The sequence below is a fragment of the Fistularia commersonii genome, chromosome 18 (assembly GCF_037954325.1).
Source record: "Fistularia commersonii isolate RoL2024-O1a breed Wild chromosome 18, RoL_Fcom_v1.0, whole genome shotgun sequence".
Classification (NCBI taxonomy): Eukaryota; Metazoa; Chordata; class Actinopteri; order Syngnathiformes; family Fistulariidae; genus Fistularia; species Fistularia commersonii.
The window spans coordinates 16468652-16489514 of NC_141301.1; the positions used below are offsets into that span (position 1 = coordinate 16468652).

At 58.6% G+C, this 20863-nt stretch overlaps 1 protein-coding gene across 3 annotated transcripts in view; it reads right to left on the bottom strand.

The window, feature by feature from the left end:
• The window catches only part of pitpnm3 (PITPNM family member 3), a 48357-nt gene extending 28132 nt beyond the window's left edge, over window positions 1-20225 (bottom strand). For 2 of the 3 annotated variants that reach the window (XM_086164323.1, XM_086164325.1), the window contains exons 1-3: window positions 19725-20225; window positions 12734-12829; window positions 4786-4896 (exon numbers count right to left, since the gene is read on the bottom strand). In XM_086164323.1, coding sequence (XP_086020449.1) covers window positions 4786-4896; window positions 12734-12829; window positions 19725-19749 — 232 coding nt within the window. In that variant the 5' untranslated portion in view covers window positions 19750-20225. The remainder of the gene's footprint in view (window positions 1-4785; window positions 4897-12733; window positions 12830-19724) is intronic. The other variant, XM_086164326.1, reaches the window with a different exon arrangement.
• Window positions 20226-20863: the final 638 nt, after the last annotated feature.

A 20863-nucleotide genomic window follows, 5' to 3' on the forward strand; every position in this document is an offset into this window, starting at 1 on the left:
CATAGAGGAGGCTGGAGGAGCTCCCAGAAGGGGCTGAAGCTGGAAACCAGAGGCTGTCTGGATTCCTTCTGCTCATATCTGTGATGTTCAGTCAGACTGTCTGGGAAATCATCTCCTACAGGAAGAACGAATGAACAAATGATAGAAATGGTATCATCCAGTTCGACGGCGGCTCCGAGCCGCCATCATTATTGTAGTTCATCGCGGCCGCTCATCGCCCTCAAGGGCGTCATTGGGCGGAGGCGGCGAGCAGAAGGCCGGTTTCATCGCAGCCACTTTGACATGATGGAGCGCAGCTAACATCTACGCAGCACAACGCCAGCGCCGTCACACGGGCCGCACAGCAGACGGCGGACGCGGCGCTTTTACGAGACGTCTGGCGCGTCATGACGACGATGTGACCAGACATCACGATCTCTGTTGAAGCACCAGAACATTTACTGGTGTTTTTTCATCATCCATGATCTCTGCTTCATACGGCGACAACACACCCGCTGACATGATTTCCCTCTGGGATTAATGAAGTCCATCCATCCATCCATCGATCCATCCATCCATCATCCCTCCCTCCCTCCATCCATCCATCCATCATCCTGCTAGAAGCTGCTGTCATCCCTGCAAGCAGTGTTTATTCTTCCCTCCCAGGCCATCACACCAGCACAGGTTCCTTTGCAGGTCGTGCATCAGCGCTGATGGTTTGAACCTCACTGACCTGCTGCTTCTGCTGCCACACCAAGTAAAAAGGCTAAAACATATCCCTTCCATACAGAACGGGAGGTGGACTTTTTTTTTCTTCATTCACAAAGTGCGTTCGCCTCATCTGCCGGCCTGCTATCGATACCGAAAAAGGGAAATGTGGAGCGGCATTTTCAGAGCGTTCATAAAAACTATGGCACCGACTTCCCTCCGAAAAGTGAGCGGAGAAGGAGAAAGATGAAGGAACTCAAGGACAGCCGTCAATTTTCTCCCAGCAAACTTCAACTGTGCTGCTGACGCCATTCAAGTCATCAGGATAAGAAGCTATTTACCTAAAAAGTACTCTGTTGTAGTGCGCCATAACGGTTCATGCAGTTATGCAAGATGCGTTAAGTATTCTCAGTAGATAGATAGATATTCAGCATTTCTACTGGAGCTACATCACTTTCACAAGGTCATTTGAAAAGTAGCTCACCAGGCGAAAAAGTGTGGGCACCCCTGGTCTAAATACAGTGAAGCCACATGTGGAGGAATGTATATTTGCTTTCAGAAAGACTAAAAAAAGTCAAATCAAAGTTCTGCGCTGGAGCGTTTCCACGGCAGCGGCCTCAGAGAACCCTGGAGGACAGAAGCTCCTCGGCCTCTCGGGACCAGACGCTGCTTCTGCCTCTGGAGATGAAGTCCAGTTGACAGGAGGTTTTATATCTGAGGCCGATGCACACACACACGCACACACACACACACACACACACACACACACACACACACACGCGCGCACACACACACACATCGCCATGACAATGTGGTGATGACAGGAAGACAGAAAGACTGGCAGCTTAAGACACTGATTCTATCACAGTTGGAGAATCAAATGAGCCGCGGCCACTTTGCATGATGAAGATTGGCGTGGACTCCTGAGCGTCTCCTGAACCTTCTGATGCACACACACATGAACAAAGAGTGAAGCAATTAGCGTAGTTATCGGTGTCTTCTAAAGGTGTGGAGATCAGTGTATCTGCTCCGCCGACGCACCAAGAGGATCGCCGGCGGAGGAGACCTTTCTCACGCCGGGTGATGTTTCAGGGCGGAGGAGGTGGCGGAACCTGGACGGCCCGTCCGGGTGTCGACCCGCGTCCTGACCGAGGCCGGCGGCTCCGCGCCCCCGTTTTCGCGGCCGACATCGAGGATACGGCTCCGGGAACCGCCGCCATCACGACACCGGAGATGACCTTGCGCGATCCGCTGCCACCTCACGGTTTCTACCAGCAAATTCTCAAACTGCGAATTCCCACTGAGACGCCAAAGATACTCTCCTCCTATATTCTATCGATCTATTGTTTGATTTGATTTGAGAGGTGGATGATGAGCGGCTACGTACTGCCTGGAGATGGTTCCCAAAACAAACAACTTGTGGGATGGAGAGAGCGAGAGAGGAAGTCGTAGAAAGGCTCTGAATGGAGTGTGCGGTGAGTCAGACACTCTGCACTCGCTCACTGAGTTACTGCAAGTCAAATCACTTTGAACGTGAGAGAGAGAGACTGCAATTTATAAGACACGTTCAGGAAGTGAAGCCAGATCTTTGCAGGTTCTGGTCCAGGATCGCTGTGTTATAACCTCATAGATACACGACGCATGATGTGCTCCGTTCTGCAGCCATAGCATCATACCGTTCTGCGTGGCGCAGATCTAGTACATTATGTACCGTATGGCGCCGATCCGGTACACACCACACGCTACGCTGTGGCCTCCCTCCCCCCGTCGGTGCATCACGACGGCGCCGTCGTCACGCCGCTGCGCCGCCAGGCTCATTCAGAGGAACGCAGGTGGAGGACGTCCTTCATGTTTTTCCGGCCGACTTCTCTCCGGCCACGGCTCGGCTACCGCTGAGCCACGGAGGACAATGAATTAGCACGGGTCCATCTATCGATTTCTAAATGTCCTTCCCCGCATTGAATTCACTGGCGCCCGTGGATTAGCGGTCTTTTCGGCTCAGAAGAGACAAATGTCAGTTAGAGGGCGGCGCGGCCCGGCGTTAATGCAAAACAGCCCCCAGATTTAGTGTTTGCATGTGATCTAAAGAGACGTGCGCGTCACGGGGCGGCCGAGGCGCCGCTCGCACGCCACGCTCAGACGCTACATCTGCCTCTCGGGGTGATGAATGAAATGTCCGTGCGAGGCGGCGCTGAGAGGAGAATGCCGTATAATTCTCTGCAATGTCGCGGCGCGTCGCCTTTTACCTTTCATAACGGCTTCCTTCCTGACAGCTAGAATTACGCGTGTTGTTGTGCGTCGGCGCCGCAGACTTCCACATTTAACAAGTGCTGCGGTTGGTAAAAGAAACCGTTCGGAATAGAAGAGAAAATAAGAAAGCACCTGCATCTGATGGTTCCCGGCACACCGCCGGCTGAGGGCGCTGCCGTGGTGCCGCTCGCACATAAACCAAAAGTGCTACGACAACAACTAGCACCGCTGCTAAATCAGTATTAGCGAGAGGTTTCACAATAAATTGATGGCGGAGCCTCTTCGTCAGCCGCAATCCCATAATACAACTTCTCTGCGGCGGCAATTTGTATCGTCGCCGCAGCACCGGGCCAAGTTCCAGCTGCCGTGATTAAAAGCATCCACTCCGGTTTGTCAAACCCTGGCTCTGACCTTTCCAATCAGAGCCGGCCCATTTATCAGGAAACAATGCTAGTAACTAGCGCCGCGCTATCAGGGCAGGACGGCGTGCGCTCGCGCCTGCCAGCGGCGCCCGCTTCCCCATTACCGCCGCCTCCCCCTCAGCCTCATCGGCACGCCGGTCGACAGGCAGAAACCAAAAGAACAAAAAAAAAAAAAAAAATCAAATCAGCGTTCCTGCTCGCCATGGTTACATCGCCAATTAACCTTTGGAGGCGCTCGGAAGGAGCACGCCGAGTGACAAACGTCCAGAAAGAGCTGGGAGCGTTTTCAGCACGTTAACTTTAATGACCTGAACCCCGTCCGGGGGAGTCGGACTCAAAACCCGATCGGCATGGAAACCCTGTTCGAGGGTACAAGCGCGTGTTTGTGTTTGGGTTCGGCTCATCGCGCCGGGCGCCGCCATCAGTAGCCGCCGCGTTTATCCGACGAAGGATTCGCCGACACCATCCGCACGTTAAGGCCGACTTTGATAAATCCTGACGCGGCTGATTAAAAATTGCCTGCTGTTTGTAGGAAACAAAGACAGGTTTGACTGGAGATGCTGAGGTCTCCCTCTGACCCTCAACCTGAGCAGGAAGACATCACATCTCCACCGCCGGCTGCAGGAGGACACGTCTGCCGGCCGGCAGCAGCTGCAGAGATGGACGGGAAGAACTCGTCCGCATCTCCTGCTTCTGCACCTTCCCGGGCTTTCTAGCCTGCTTTGTTTGTATTCATATTATCTGATGATTCATCCGTGTGTGTGTGTGTGCGTGTGTGTGTGTGCCTTCTTCTTCAGAATAGTGATGTCATTCTGGATGTTTGTGCTGCAGAGCTGATGTTCAGTGGAGATACTACACAGAAGAAGCAGCATCTCCTCCTCTGACAGCCAGCGACCCGAGCGCAGCCTCCCTGAAGACGTATCCCTCTGTCAGCATGATGCTGGTGTATTTTGATGCAGCGTTGCCATGACAACCAACTGCGGCTGCAGGAGGTCCAAAAGGGCAGAACGAAGCCAATTCCAGACGAGAAGAGCTGACGCTCGGGTTCGGATGTTCGGCCGGCCGTCGACATGAGAAGGTCCCGGACCGGCCGGCTCTCAGCGAACGCTTCGTTTCATACAGAGGGCCATCATTGACCATCGTCGGCCATCATCGACCATCATCGGCCATCATCGGCCATCATCGACCATCATCAGGTGCCTCAGCAGCTTCAGCTGGTGCAGAGCTGAGAGCTGCAGCCGCCATCCAAGCTGAGGACCATCGTCTCCACCTTAATCCTCCATCTAGGTGTTCTTTCAGTCGGAGCAAACACAGACCTCTTTTACGGTCTTACAAGGATCGCAACACGCACAGCATACACGGCTCAAAAACACGTGTCTGTGGGTGTGTGTGTGTGTGTGTGTGTGTGTGTGTGTGAGTGTCGTACCATGTGACTGGTCCTCCATGTGTCCAAGAGTTTCAATCTGCTCCACGAGGTCATTTGAGTTCCACTGACTCATGCCCAGCAGAATGGCGCTTTTCCCCTCCATAACATCTGCTGAGACACACACACACACACACACACACACACACAAATACATGTAAGACAGCGCATATCAATTATATGGCGCCTCTTTAATCCTGATTCTTTCCAACATAAACAGTGAATCCCCGCAGAGCGCAACTCGGCCAAGATGGCTTCCTGGCACGCTGCCGCCGCCGCCGCCGCCGCCACGGCAGAAGAAGAAAATGAAAAGCACGTTCTAGCTGCTAGATCTGCATGGCCATGGCTGACGTGTCCGCACGGCTGCACCTGTCAGGGGGTTGGAGTGTGTTTGGATTGGAAAGGAGCGCTTCAGAAGCAGACCCCGACGCTTTCAGCTTTTAGCCCAGATTTCCACCCCATTTGTGATTCTGACAAAGCCTGTCCCTGGAAAAGGAGCTGACACACACACACACACACACACACACACACACACACACACGTATGAACATGCACACGCAGAGCTCCGGGGCGAGCAGGTCTTCGGAGAACATTGCCACCTCGTACCAGGACAGAAAGAGAAGGAGCCGCCGGAGCTCCAGAGAAAGTTTATCCCGTCGGAGGTTTTGGATCCGACCGAGAGGATCGGCGGGATCCGGAGCGGCAGCAGAACCCGCTGGACCTTTGCTCGCTGCGTCGCTCCGCGTCAAAACCCTCCCTGTCCACCCAGTCACCCCGTTTGACCCACAACATTACACCGATGAGGAGCATCAGACGTGGGGGGCTCGGAGGGTGCGGCCCCAAGATCTGCTGCAGCATCGGGTCGGCCAGTTGACCGGCCAGACGCTGGCGTCCTCCCCCACGGCAGGAAAACACCCGACCCGAAACACACACACACACACACACACACACTCCTAATGAGCAGACATGGTCCCACATCCTTGCAGTTTCAAACTCATACGGACGAGCGCAGCTAACTGGGCCAGAAGAAGAGCAGCTACGCAGGGTTTGAGGAGGAGGCGTTCCACAGAGGCAGAGGTGATCCCGTCAGAGAAAGCAATAATAGATGAAGGAAGGTGCGTCGGTGGAGGACAGAAGACAGAAGACAGAGGACAGAAGACAGAGGACAACCCCTCGTGGCCCCGAGCACGGAAATACCAAACCGGCCGCTGAGATTCATTTTTGGCTCTTTGAACTTCCGGTGACGGCGGACAGGACGGCCTCGGGTTCCTCCGGTGAGACGGCTCCAAAGGGGCTCCAAAGGGGCTCCAAAGGGGCTCCAAAGGGGCTCCAAGGGGACCGCCGAGACCTTCATGTGAAGACGGCCAAGAGTGGTTTTCATATGGATGATGGTGAAAATGGAGATTTGTCAGGTGGATTTACGGCATGAAGGATCCCAGCAGGTGCAGTGGGTTCCTCCAACACGGAGGCCTTCTGGGTTTCCGCCCCTCTGATGATGCGCGGCGCCGCTCCGGTCCATTTGTATCCCTGCACTTGGCTCCGGATGGAAAACATCTCATTAGGCGGTGAAGCTCAGTAAATAAAGTCCTTCCGCAGACGGGGCAGTTCTCTCGGACGCAGAAGGGTCGGTCCAGTGTTTGGTTTCACGACAAACTGCCTGGAAGTGGCGTCTGCCCATTGGCTGCGCTGAGCCGAGGACGCAAACGCAACGGGTGCTGGCGTGAGCGAGCACCCGTTGGTTTATGTGCGTCCGCCGAGGTCCCGAGGTGGACCGACCTTCGTCGCTGAGCACTTAAAAGAAGCCGGCGCTCCACGCCAAGGCAAAGAGGATGCCCGTGGAATTCTCACCCGAGGTGAAGAGCTCTACTCATGAATGTATCTGTAGATACGGGCCCGAGGAGCTGTAGATACGGGCCCGAGGAGCTGTAGATACGGGCCCGAGGAGCTGGCGCCGCGAGCGGTGCTTCCACCCGTCCCCGTGGATCCTGCCGGAGCTGATTTTCAACCCTTAACGACACTTCTGCCCAAAATGGACGCAGCACAGTTTCCCCTCTGGCCGGTCGGGCTCTTCACCCATCTCCGCCAGGTCCTCGTGAGATGTTTGCACCGAGGGGTGCGACCGGTTCCTGGGAGATGTTGCGAGCAGCACCCGGGGAGGAACTGACCGTTACTCCGTGCCGAGGCGTGTGGTTGCAGAGGAAGGTCCGGTTCTCCGGGCGTTGGGATCTTCTGGGCCGCCGCCCCGTGGAACAGGACAACAGAGCGGAGCAGCTTCCGCTGAAGGATCCATCAGGTGGGTCTCCGGAGGGCAGCCAGGACGAGAATCGGGTCATTCATCTCTTTCGCGGAGGAAGCGGGTCGGCGGCGGCCGGGACAGACGTCTCCGGCTCGTGGAACAACACGACCGTCGGCTCGGCGCGTCTGGGCTCACGGCCGCGCTCCCGCCTGGACCTCGGCGCCGTCTGCATCAAACACCGGCCATTCCACGGGAGCTTCTCCCGGCGCCCGTCTCATCAGACGCCGCCTTGAAGATCGGAGCGTCCGGCCCCTCCGATCCGCCAGGACCGTGTGTTCAGGACGCTCATATCCCTGCAGAGGAACACGCGCACCTTCTGATTTGACCTTTGCGGCGTACGTGATGCGCTCGCCGCTCACGGCCTCGTCTTCATGGCTGCGTGTCACGTGACAGTTCCTTCCATTCCCGCCGCTCTGCGCCCAAAGCTGGTTCCTCTCAGGGCCCGGAGGAGCTGCCACCAGATAAGTGCTCTCGACCCGACGGCCTGCGCAGAACGCACCTTTCTGAAACCCGTCCTGGCAGCCGGCGCCGTCCGGCCGTGAGTTCCGACGGGGTCCGCGGGTTTGGACGAGGCCTTCGTCACACCCGCGTCCAGAGAAGACGGCCGGCCTCCGAGGCTTCTTTCGCTTTTCTCCCTCTTGCTTTCCTCGCGTTCTTCTCCCGCCGAGCCGCCGACACACTCATTGAGCCGGCGTCCCTCCGGGACCCAGAGAAGCCTCGGCGCCGGCGGGTGAAACGTCTTCAAGTGAAGAAATTCAAGTCCGATCGCTCCGACGAGGAGATCTTGACAAACGTTGAGCGAGAACCTCCGCATCCTTCCGCGACCTTTTCCCGGCTCCCGCAGAGGAGAAGAGAATAGAGTAGAATGGCATTTGGCAGACGCTTTTATCCGAAGCCACTTACAGTGGAGAACCCAGGACCTCAGACATGCATGCCCTCTTCCACTGAGCTTCACACTCACAGCAAACATCTCGGCGGTGGAATCGCTCCCCTCTGTGGGAAAAACATGCTCGGAATAACCGGCTCTGCCTTCCCTCGGAGGACGGACACGTCACCGCCGAGGCCGGCGTCCCACACCTCCTCCTCCGTCTGTCGAGCTTCTGCACCGCCAGTCAGACGCTCCGGTGGTGTTCGAGAGGAGCATCCGGAGGAAGCCCTCGGGGGGCTCTTTGGCGTTTCGAAGGAAACGGAAATAAACCCGAAGGGAGGCGAAGGCAAACAAACAGCTGGGATTTGAGCCGCGACCCAGCCGGGCCAGAGACGCCGCTAAATAGGACGAGAGCGTCGCCGCTCTCACAAAGAGAATGACCCACTTCCAGAAACCAGACACGGCAAAGAGAAGAAGATCGTTCTGGCCCCAGTATGAAAGAGAGGGATCTTCACTCCGTTTCGGAGCCATCTTCATGGAGAACCAGGACTGTTCGGAAACCAATAATAATCCTTTAGCGACGGTGATCATAAAATCATTCCGGGGGTGAAACTGAACCGTCCTCCAGGTTTTGGATCCGAGCTGGCGGGTCGTTCCTGGGGGGGCCCGGGGTCTGCCTGAGGGGTCCGGGTTTGCCTGAGGGGTCCGGGTCTGCCTGAGGGGTCTGGGTTTGCCTGTCCGGAGGACACCGCCCCGTCCTTTGGCTCGTAAAATAACGACACGGGGAAACATTTCCTTCCTGCCGCGGCTCCTTAATCCGGAGTTGTTTTTCTTCCCCGGCAATCAGAGGGTGATTATGTCGGGACGGATGTTCCTACAGCCAGAGATTCAATCTGATTAGCATTTGTAGTGGCGCGGCGGATCGATCCCGGAGCTCTGCGGCCCGGCCGGCGATGGCGTGATGACTCGTGTGAATCCAGCGCCACGACGCTTTTCCTCCACACATTCACTGAAAAGCTCCTTCCAAGCACCGGCGGCCCGCCGCTCTTTACGAAGGAACGGGAGCCGCCGTGAACTAACGACACCGCCCTTCACGTCTGCGCCGTACCTGGTCGCCGCGGCGACGACGGGCAAGCTGAAGGCATGGACCGAGAAGTTTTAAAAGTGTAAATGAAGGAAACGCCAGACGCCGAACCGCAGCTCCGGCTGGTCGCCGGCCCGGCGTGAAGCCCCGGCGAGGCCCCGGAGCTCCACCGGGGGCTCGCCGGGGCCTCGCCGGGCTCTCCTCCACCTCACCGAGCCTCATGTGCTGTCCTGACTCTGCCGTCTTTCTCATCCCGGTCGCTGCCGAACGCGTCCGGCCCGCTTTTGTTTAATTATATTATTCATCGCTATTGTCTCTGCTTATATTGTCGTTTTGTTCCGGTCGTGTATTTTCCCCCTCGCTGTTCCTTTATGTTCTTATCCCTGATGATGCCGCTCTATTTATTCGTGGCTGTCTTGCTTTCTTCTGTCTTCCGATTTATATTCGTATTTATTTTACTCTTTTTATAATTTGACATTATAACTGCTACGCTGTGCGACAAAGTAATTTCCCCTGTGGGAATCTTAACTCGTAACATCTCGGCTCCCGCCCAGCGGAGCCCCGAGATCCCAACGGACGCCCGCGGCCGGACCGGAGTGGCGTCATGGCGGGTGGAGGACCCCGGAGGAGGACGGACCTCCGTGACCTCCGTGACCTCCGTGACCTCCTGACCGTCCTCCTCCGGTTTGGATGGTTGAACTACTCAGACGTTTGTCGAGGTTCCCGTACATTAAACTCCGGCGGCCCGCGATTCATTTCAACTGGCAACATTTCAATCCACAAAGCACTCCAGTTAATGACTAAATAACTCCGGTCGCCGTCAGGAACCATCTCCGCTTTCCACAAACTGCTCAATACCACCATAAACATCACATAAAAATCATCCAGGCGGCAGAGAGACACTTGATTTGGATAAATATGCGCCGGGGCATTTCAGAGCTTTGTGTGGAATCTCATGCAAAAGACAGAGCGAAGCCGAGGAGGAACACCTGCTGCCACGCCGCCGCCGCCGCATGGTGTCTGCTGGCGGGGGGGTGACGGCGGCCTCGGCCACACACACACACACACACACACACCTGGAGGTCTGTCAGTATCTCGCTGTCCCGACATGTGGAACATGCAGGAGCCGAGCGCAGAACCGAGGAGGTCGACACAGAATCCAGGATGGATGGAGGACGGGGACGAGAAAACACACCGAAGCTCTGGAAGAGACGGTTCGGTTCGGGACAGAACCTCCTGCGAGGGTCTTCAGAAGGCGGGATCCTTCTGAGCTTATTACCCATCCATCCGTCAGCCAGCCAGGGCCCCGGAGGCGCTGGAACACGGGGCTCGGGGGCTTTAGGAAGAACGTTCGGTCTTCCATCCAACCAGAACCTGCACCCGCGGGACGAAGACGACCCGGGGCTTGAATGTTCGCTGCATTCAGAACGTCCAGATCCAGACTTTACCGACTGCGATTCCGGACGCGGACCTTCTAACACACTCAGGTTTCGTTGATGAATATCACAGCGATTGTCTTACGGAGTCGCCTCCGACCGTCGGAGCTGCTGGTGTTTGCAGAAATACATCATTAGTGCCTTCAAACCATCACGTCTCCTCTGGCTCCACCTCACTCCCTCGCTCACTCTCTCCTTCTACCCTGTGGGTCGAAGCAGAAGGCCGGCCGCCGCCAGCCGGGCTCCGAGGTTCCCGCCCGCTAAAAGGCAGTGACCTCCAAGCGCTTGTTTCGATGGATGATCTTAAAGGGGGCGGTCCAGACCTGCTCCACATGGAAGACGCCTTCGGGAGCTTCGGGGATAAAACCTGACGGGGTTGGTCATTCCGGTTTGAAGATGGTTCACATGAAGAGACTCTCCAGAAGAAAAGGAGGGTCTGAGCTTCAGGACATCGCTAGAGCTTTCAGTTCTTTCACCGTTGTCTTTGAGGACATATGGAAGATGTTGTCTTCAAAGAGCCGGGGACATCGGCCCGAAGATATCGGACTTCATCTCGTCACAAGGACCGTGACCCCCCAATGCAGTTGAACATTTAGTTCAACTTCCTGCCGAGAACGCCGCTCCTCTGGGCTCCACATGCGCCACCGAGGCTAAACGAACTTCTCGCATCTCAAAACAAAAGTCGGGCGGAGCCGAGCCCGGGCCCTGCGGCCGTCGGACTGGCAGACCTCCACGCCCTGGAGGCCTACAGGTCATCCCATCGCCGGCCTGTAGGCCTCCAGACCTTCTACCCCTCCTGAAATGAACGGGCGGTTTCGTAACTCCTCTGTTCCCGGTCGGTCCGACCCGCGGTTGCGGAAACACGTCGGTTCTGCACAAACAAAGTAAATAAAGGGAGGCGGGAGTCTCTGCCTCCTGACAGGAGACGGCAGCCTTTCGTCGGAGATACAAGTCACGACGTTCCCGCCGAGTTCGGTCCGGTCGTTTGTTCAGCTCCGGGAGTCGCTGATCATGGAATCCGTTCACTTTCTAGAGCAGAAGGGTGGAGCTCTGCAAGGAGGCCTCCCGGCCCGCCTGAAATGAAGGACCGTTCCTTCCACAGGACGTGGTGGATCATTGGGTTTGCTAATTAGCTAATTTGGCTCATGAGGTCATCTGGGTCTAAATGGATTTTCTGCAGGAAATGATTGCCCATTATCAGCGCACGTTCATGGGTACTTCAAACACCCCTTTACATTCAGCTATTCACAGTCATCCAGAGAAGGTCCATACGGCCTTCCAGAAGGTCTCCGCTCCACCGGCTCCATCGTCCCCGGCCCTTGGCCCTTGGCCCGCCCGCCCGCCCGCCCGCCCGCCCGCCGCGGGGCCTCCGTGCCTCGCCGAGGTAATTGCAGGTTCATCCCGGGACTCTGGCTGTCACAAAAGGCGGTTCATTTTTCTGCGTCACCATGGAAACGTTCAGCACCGTGAAAGCCGCTCCTTCTCTGCAGGTCAGAGACGAGATCCTGGCTCTCAAAATTACCCGTCCTTAACCACTTAGCTGCCACATCCAGGACCGCACTCATGTTCCTGCACCTCAGAGCGCCGCTGACAGATCGCCGCTCCTGCCGGGCTCTAATGACCAGCCAACGCTATCGATTAGTCACTTAATCAATCTATTATGTCAGTTACACTCTCTCTCTCACACACACACACACACACACACACACACCCCTTGCTATTACAGCCTGTGTCATGCATGAAGAACCAGTCATCACGTCTCTGGCTCATGAGAGCGGCGCGGCAGCGTTCAACCACCAATCCCTCCCCGGGCCGACCCACGCCATCACCCTCGCGCCGCTTTGCATCATTCTTCGGCCCTCGGAGCTCGGCGAGCCCTCGGAGAGGCTTCACACGTCTGAAGCCTTTAAGCCGCGGCTCAGAAGGCATCGGCTCATGAAGAGGCCGCGCCGTGAGAAGCCGCCCACCTTCTCGACTCGGGTTTAGCGAGTTCGCCTTCGTCTTGTCAGAGAGGAAGATTTCCTTTGACTTTCCCCCTGAGAAGGTCACAAAGCCGTCCTTCTCACGTTTGGGTTGGAGCCAGAAGTTCTCCGATCCCACAAAATTTCTTCTCTCTCGCCAACACGAGCGATGCAGAAAGATGATGTTCCTTCAGGAGCTCCGGCCCGGGCCGGCTGCTCCCGCCGCCACTAAAGTCCGGATGTCTTTGTCTTGCAGATCTAACTTGGCCGGGTCCGAAGACGGCGTGAAACGGGTGCGCTACCAACCTCTGGCGTCGAAGAACTCCTCGTCAGAACTGTCCACCGACTCCTGGGCGATGTTCTGCAGGCACCAACGCGAGGTGCTGCGCCTTCGCGATGAACCTGGAGAAGGAAGGAAAAAGAAATCATCGGAGGCTGGAGACGCCACGGACCGCCAGGGAGGCGGAGGCGGGTCTGCGTGGGCGGGGCTCCTCCCAGCGGGGCCACCAGAGGGAGGGGGACCACGGGGAGACCTTCTCAGGGGACCGGTGAGATGGTTTCACACGTCTTTGTTAAAATAGAAACGCCGTCCCTGAACGGAGGAGGGCCTCGGGCACGACCTTTCACCCACATACCGCGCCGCACCGGGATCAGCGCCGAGACGGACCGGGACCGTCCGCGCCCTCCGAGATCCACCGCCAGAACCGACCTCCGTCACCTCCACGCCAGCCTCGGCCCACGGGATCCGACGGGTTTCACATTCTGAGGACTTTGGCCTCAACTGATCGGTCCGATCCGGCTCCATCCCCACAAGTCCCTTTGTTCACGCCTAGCAACACCTCAGTGAGCACAGCAACCTCCTTCCACCCTGTTTCTGATAACCAACTCTCCCACCTGGTAACCAACCATCATGACCCGGACCGGCCCTCAAGCCTGGCGGGTATGTTCAGACTCCTCTCAGACTCCCCGCAGGCCAGTAGAACCGAAGAAACATCTGGGATGAGGACTGAAACATCTGGAACAAGAATCATCTCCACCCCTTATCCTGCGGTCCAGGTCAGGGGGCGGAGCCTCTCCCGGCTGTCGGCCCGCGTGAGACGGGGTCGTCCCGGACCAATGGCAGGGCCTCATCTAGAGACGTGGAACCCTCCGCCCTCTCATCTACTCGTCTGGACGAGGCGGGGCCTCCGTGGACCTCCTGCGTGTTTGGACTGCCTGAAGAGCCCGGAGAACCACGAGGAACCCGAGCAGAACCTGGAGACTCCACACAACCAGGACCTTCTGCTGTGAGGCGGACGCTCTGACCGCTGCTCCACGGCTGCTCCACGGCTGCTCCACCGCTGCTCCACCGCTGCCGCCGCACAAAGCATAATGAGGCAATAAAAGGGGAGAAACACTGTCAATTAGCAAAGCAAGTATAACGAGGTTAATTACACATTTAGAGCCAATTAAATGGAAAGATCAAATAATTGCAGCTACTTAGGAGGCAGAGAGCGCTCGCGGGAGAAACGGACCGACCCTCTGCGGCTCCATCTGAAGATCTGAAGACCTTCTCTGCCTGGACTCACGGCAGCTCCTGCTGCTCTGAGACCAGCTGCATCTGGACCGGACCTCTCCAGGCCGGGAGGATCGGAGGGAGGAGAGCCAAGAACCACATCGAGCCGCGAAAGATTTACAAGCATCTCGACTGACTCGTAAAATACAATAAAATACCCGGGGAAGAAAGCGGGAGAAAGCTCCTTCCTGTTTATTGTGCAACCAGCTTAGCGTGAACGTGCACGGAGCTTCTGGGAGGAGCTCGGAGCCGACCTGAGAAGAACAGCTCGGAGCTGCAGGTCAAGTCATTCAGATGGTGCAGACCATCTGTCCTCCTGGAGACCCGGGTCCATCCATGCTGCAGGGTGGAAGGGGAGCAGAAGCCCACGCCCTGCAGTGTGACGCATCTCACACACACACACACACACACACACACACACACACACACACACACACACACACACACACACTCTTTGCAGAAGCTTCACATGAGCCGATGAGCTGGTGAGAGATGTGGTCTTCACATTGGAGCTCAGAGAAGCTGCGTGGATCTGGTTTGATTCTCTGAGTGATCCTACGACCCGGAGCTCCTCCGGGACGCAGACCTCCTGCAGGAGCTCCTCAGCTGCTCCTCAGCTGCTCCTCACACTCAGACACACAAACATCTGGAGAAGTTGCCTGACACGCCATCCTTTGAAAAGCACTGCCACGGTTCCTCGCAGGTTCCTCGCGAGTTCCTCCAACACCTTCTATCCAACGAGACCAAAAGCCCGCCGACCCGTCGAAGCTCCGGTGCTCAGCCTGGGCCGCCGGCCCGATCCCCGAACCCCGAACCCCGAACCCCGAGCTTCGCTTCGAGCCGAAGGCCCCGCACGGCCGGGTCCGAGCCCTCCGCTCCCGCTCTGGAGGACCGGATGCTTCCCGGCGGCCCGGCTCCTTCACGTGCGCTTCCAGTTGTCATGGTGACGACTGCTTTGCATGCAGCGGGCGAGGAGACACAAATTCCAGCGCAGCAGAAGATGGTCCTGTTCTACCTCCTTCCTCTGCAGCAGACGCCGGGCGGCTCCAGTCCAAACGCCAGGAAACATCAGGAAACATCAGGCGCCGTCAGACTCCACCATCACCTCAACCTCCTCGGAGCCTCGGCGCCGGCACACGGGCCCGAGTCGGGTTCAAACCCCGGGCTGAGTCAGCCCATCAGCAAAGCACCAAACAATCACACTCACACACACTGTGGCTCATGTAACTGTCTGTGTGTGTGTGTGTGTGTGTGTGGTTGTGTGTGTGTGTGTTTGCATGCTGTGTGCAACCAGGTCTTACAAGTCAGAATTAGTTCAGGTGCTTCCAAGCCAGGTGAGACATCTGATCCTCCAGCAGGTCTCCTGCCAGGTGGATCTGGCAGGACTTCCCTGTGGTGGAGCAGGAGGCCCACGGAGATCTCGCTCAGGATGTCTGAGCTCCTCGGCTAATCCTCAAACGCCCCGCGGTGGAATCGGGCGGCGGCATCGGGAAATCATCCCTCCAGTCACGGCTCGTCGACAGTCGGCGCTCCACAGACGTCCTGCCACCATCAGGGAGAACTTCTGTCTGTTACCCAGCAACAGGCGCGACTCTTCACCGACGCTTCGAGAAGGTCGCGTTCATGAGGCGGCTCTCGGTTCCACGGACCGACGTCCAGCCGCCGCCTCCACCGGGGAGACGCTGAGCCGCAGGGAAGACCCGAGGCCCTTCCGAGAGGCGCCAGGGGAACGGAGACGTCCAATAACATCGGCGGCGGCGCTCTGAGCGCGAGCGAGGGGACGAGACCCGACGCCCACCTCGGATCCACGTGATGGAGCTCGTTGCTCCTCAGACCTGCGGCTCAGCCCCGGGCCGGACCCCCCGCGGGGATCCACCTGGGTTTTCCACGAATGGATGGAAAAGTCTGGGCTGATTACGGATGTAGAAACCATCTGACTCGACCTGAGCTCGTCTCAGGAGCTCCTCCATCGACAGCGGCGGGTCGAGGCGGCTCCATGATGAAGCCCTGAGCTGTGCACGCACGGAGCAACCTGAACCTGGAGCTGGGAGCTTCATGGATGAACTGCTAGAAACAGAAGAGGTTCGGTCAGTCCCGATTCTCCTTTTTCTAAAAGCCAGTGAGGTTGTTCCTGTCCATTGGCGTCCGACCGGTGACCCTTGTCGCTCCGCACAAGGTGAGCAGATCTTCTGGCTCCGCACAAGGTGTTCTGTCATTACATTCATTATCATCGGCACCATCATTATTATTATGGCTCTTATCATTCTTCCCACGTGAGCGGCAGAGGTTTACGTCTCAGCGGCCGTGAGAAAACGCTTCTTGTGATTCGTGCCACGCCGGCCCGACGGGAGTCCGGGCTGGCGTGCGGGCTGGCCGGCGGGCGGGCGTGCGGGCGGGCGTGCGGGCCCCCTCCCCCTGTTTTCTTTGCAGCCTTAAATAGCGGCAGGCAGCTGCTGCGAGCTCCCCCGGCAGATACGGGCCGGCGTGCCTCCCCATGACAAACAGCTATTAAATCCAAATTAACACTGTTTTGTATCATCAAGTCCTACACAAAGGTCACGGGCTGCATGCATTAGCGGGGAGCAGATGGGGAGACGGGGGGGCGCTCGTCGAGCGGCGCTCTCATCTCAGACCCTCGGCCGTCGGCGCCGCCGCTTAGCGAACATTTATCACCGGAACACGCCGCCTCTCAGGTGGCGCACAAACACCTCCGGCGGCAATACGCCAAGATGGCGATCCGCCGGCGGGCCGTCTGACGCCGCGGCGCCAACTCACGGTTCAACTCGCGGCCGGAGAGGAACCCGGATGCGACGCGCCGGCAGCCCCGAGCGTTTCCGCTGAAGATCCAAAACAGCCGTCTCGCTTCACGCCGGTTTCATTTGGAAGGCCGGAGCTTAGCGCTCCTCCCACCGCAGGAAGGAACACGACGCTGCCGGCCGGACGCCAGACACGGGCGCCGCCTGCACATTCTCACCGGAACGCCTCCGCTGGCGCACGGGACGGCGGGCGGAGGAAACGTCCGGGCTGGAAAAATCACCGCAATGTCAATAAGTGTCATGGAGAGTCGGCAAACAGGATAGTTACATTTTCAAAACCTCTGCTGCTGCCCAGGTAACAGCAGACAAAGCATGGAGCGGGACATCGCCCACCAGACACCAGACATCGGCCACCGGCCACTGAACCACCAGCCACTGGCCACCGGCCACCAGCCACCGGGGTCTCCACTGACTCCAAGACATGGAGCATCACGTCGATGAGCCACGGAGGGCAAACGGTCGGGCCGAGGACGACGTCTCAACCTCTCGGGTAAACAGGATCTACAGATCGGTCGGCTTCGGGTCGAGCTCGCTTTATCGCTGGCTTTATCTCCAGCCAGCGCCGCCGCCTGATCTTTACAATACATGGATTTGAGAGCCCACGGTAAGAAGACCACGGACGGAGGTTTCACAGGTTTACCTTCGCTCTCAGAGGACGCCGCGCCGAACAGCTGCACCCGACGGCTGCGACCAGCTTCATCCAGGAGAGCGGCTCTCAGAAGCACCCGCTGCTTCGCGTGAACAATAAACTGGACCGGTCGCACGACATCCGCGCTCCCCGCGGTGAAAGGTCAGAGCAGAACGCACCTGCTGAGGACACTCAGGTCCTCTGGCGCGCAGGGGGTTCCACTCAGGACCTTCTTCCACGCTACAGCGGCTGAAAGGAAGAAGACGGAGACTAGCTCCGTCCCGGAGGTCTTGTGGACGGAGGTGGTCGCGTGAAGATGGCGGGAGAGCGGCGAGAACAAGAGTGGAACAAGAACCGGAACAAGAGCGGTGCCAATAACGGTACGTTTACGTTACACAGAGCCAAGCCATCGTCTCTGAAGACCAACGGCTCCTGAGCTACGCAGAACATCGTGACGGCGCTGAGCGGCTCCGTCAGCGACACACTCCTTCAGCGACACACTCCCTCAGCGACACACTCCCTCAGCGACACACTCTTCACCCCTTCCTGCCAGCTGTTCCACTATTGAGCGCCCGTCTCTGCTCTCTGCTCTCCATAGACTTCGCTTTCATTCATTCACTCTTTCATGCGTTTCCTCGAGTGTCCTTCATCGACGCTGACGAACATCCGTTCGCCGGGACGCCTCCTGTGTCGCAGCTGCCGTCGGCCGCACGGCGCCCACGTCCGCTACCGTGGCCGGGCCCGTTTCTGAGTCGGAGCCCGGTGGCTTCACCGGTCGGTCCCGTCTGGTCGAGCAGATCCAACCCAGGCGGGCAGGAAGGGAGACGGAACGGGGGTTTGATGGAGGACGGCGGGCTGCTCGCTTTGTCCCCGTCATATTTCCTGACAGAATTGCGAGGTCGCCGCATTTCAGAGCGGGATTTCCGGGATGTGGTTTCCAACGGGGGTTCGGTCACCGACGGCCACGAGCGCGGCCAATCAAGTTAAACGTCTTGTTTGGAGCCCGAGTCAAGGACCAGGAGAAGATAGTCATGGAGGAGCAGCGGAGCGAGGTCAGCGAGGGTGAAGACCGGCAGCTCCGTTGATCCATGGCAGTGAAGACGCCCCGGCAGAGCTCCTTCAGAAGATTCCAAACACCCGCTTCCGTCTGCGCGTCCGTCTGCGCAGCCTCTGCAGCCTCTGCAGGCAGCAGAGCAGCTCCACCTGGCAGCCGGCTAAAAATAGAAACCAGCTGGGATGGAGAGCAGAGACCCGGAGGATCCGGGTCGGACTCCTGGCGGAGCCGTGATCCGGGAGACGGTCACGCCGAGTTCACACCCACACACCCACACACACACACACACACATACACACACACCAAGATAATGAAAGCCATTTATTTGCGCGTGTTGTTTAACTCCGGCGGCGGCCGAGCTCCCCTTGGCTCCCCCTGGCTCCCGGCGCCGCAGAGAGCGAGCAGGATGAAGATCGGGGCTCACTGAGCTGCGCCGCCGCTGTCCGACCGACACCCCGGAACATCTGCACCAAACACCCACGCGTCAGCTCCACCTCGCGTCGCCGTCTTTCCGGCGTTGGCCTTCCCGTCTTCAACCGGCGTCTTGGACCGCGGTCGTCTCTGCGTCTGAACGCGACGGCCTCCCTGCCCGGCGGCCCCTCTGGGCGGCTCCGGCTCCGAGATCCTCCCACGGACATGGACCTCTCTGACGCTTGGTTCTCCTGCTGGGGCCGTGAAGGCGGCCGCCTCGGAGGAGACGCATCTGTGCTGAAGGAGCAGAACAGACCTGCAGGAGCCTGAGCCGCCTTCTCCTTCTCCTTCACCTTCTCCTTCTCCTTCTCCTTCACCTTCTCCTTCTCCTTCTCCTTCACCTTCTCCTTCACCTTCTCCTTCTCCCTCACCTTCTCCTTCACCTTCTCCTTCTCCTTCACTGGTGTGATGACGGCCCGGTGGAGAAGGTCAGAGGGCCGAGGCCTGGTCAGGGTTGGCCGGACGGCTGGCGGGTTCTTCTAGAAGGTCTGACCTCCTGGCCCACGGCGGGGGAGGCTGTGAGAACCTGCTCTGGTCTGAGAGGAGCTCCAGCTCCTTCTCCACGCTCCACCGTGTCCCGCAGCAGCTCCCACGCCGGGACCCACACGGCTCCTCCGGACCTCCGATCCGCGCAAACTTTCCGCTCCCTCCCGTGACTCCCCCGGCGCGCGTGGGTCACGGACACGCGGCAGACACGCACGCCGAGCACTGCGGCGCATTCCGACACGTACCTGTCCGCGCACGCACACACACACGCACACGCACGCCCGTACCTCTGCCTCTCGCCTCCTGTGACATAGCGTCCTCTGCCGCCGCCGCCGCCGTGCGCGGCGCGTCGTTTCGAAGGAGCGGATCCGCGTCCGTCCGCGGCGCCGCCGGCTGCACCTCTACGCCCTGCTGCGTGGCGGGGGGGGCGGAAGAGGAGGTCCAGAAGGACGAGGAGGTGCAGAAGCAGGAGGTGCAGAAGGACGAGGAGGTGCAGAAGGATCCTCCACTCCGCTTCACCCGGACCGGGGCTGCGGACGGACTGCGGCCGGTGTGCGTGTGTGTGTTCCGGGCAGGGCAGCGGCCGCCGTCCCGGGGCGCCGGCCAGCTCCGCCCGCCGCTGACATGCTTCGGCTGGTCGTGTCTGCGCGGACACGCTCGCTCGTCGTGGCCGCGGATCGCGCGTCCCCGCCGCTTCTCCTCCTCCTCCGCCGCCGCCGCCGCCGCGTCTCCGAGCCGCTGCAGCGCCTCCAGCGGACCAACTTCAGGGCTCGACTTCCTCCTCCTCCTCCTCCTCCTCTTCCTCCTCCTCTTCCTCCTCCCGTTCCTCCTCCTCCTCTTCCTCTCCCCGGCAGGTGTCTCCTACCGGCCCTCCCCTGAGCCCCCACCTACCGGTCCCCTAATCGATCGCAACGGATCGATCGCCGGTGATCGAAGGCGGATCCGGTCCCCTCTTTCCCCTGAACCCGGTGCCAGTCTGTTCCGGTGCCGTCGAACGCACCGGCGTCTCCCCGCGTTCGCAAGCAGGTCAACTCACCGTTCCGTCCACCTGAACGCACCCCGGTCTTCTCCACGCGTGTCCACCAGGTGAACCCACGTCCAAACATCTGGGCCACCAGGCGTCTCCCGCCTCCCGGAGGAACCTCCTGAGGGCGAGGAGGCTCCAGGAAGATCCGGGCTCCGAGGTCACCTGGAGCGGGTCTGCTGGGCCTGGAGGATATGTGGCTCAGATCTTCTACCTGCACCGGTGACACACACACACACACACACACACACACACCAGCTCCTTCATCTGCTTCTAAGCCCTGGGTTCCTGGAGAGCATCAGAAGGTTGATGGAAAACCATCTGAGACCACAAGATCAAAGTCCAGAACCACTCCAGCAGGCTGGGACTTAATCTCTGTCTCACACACACACACACACACAC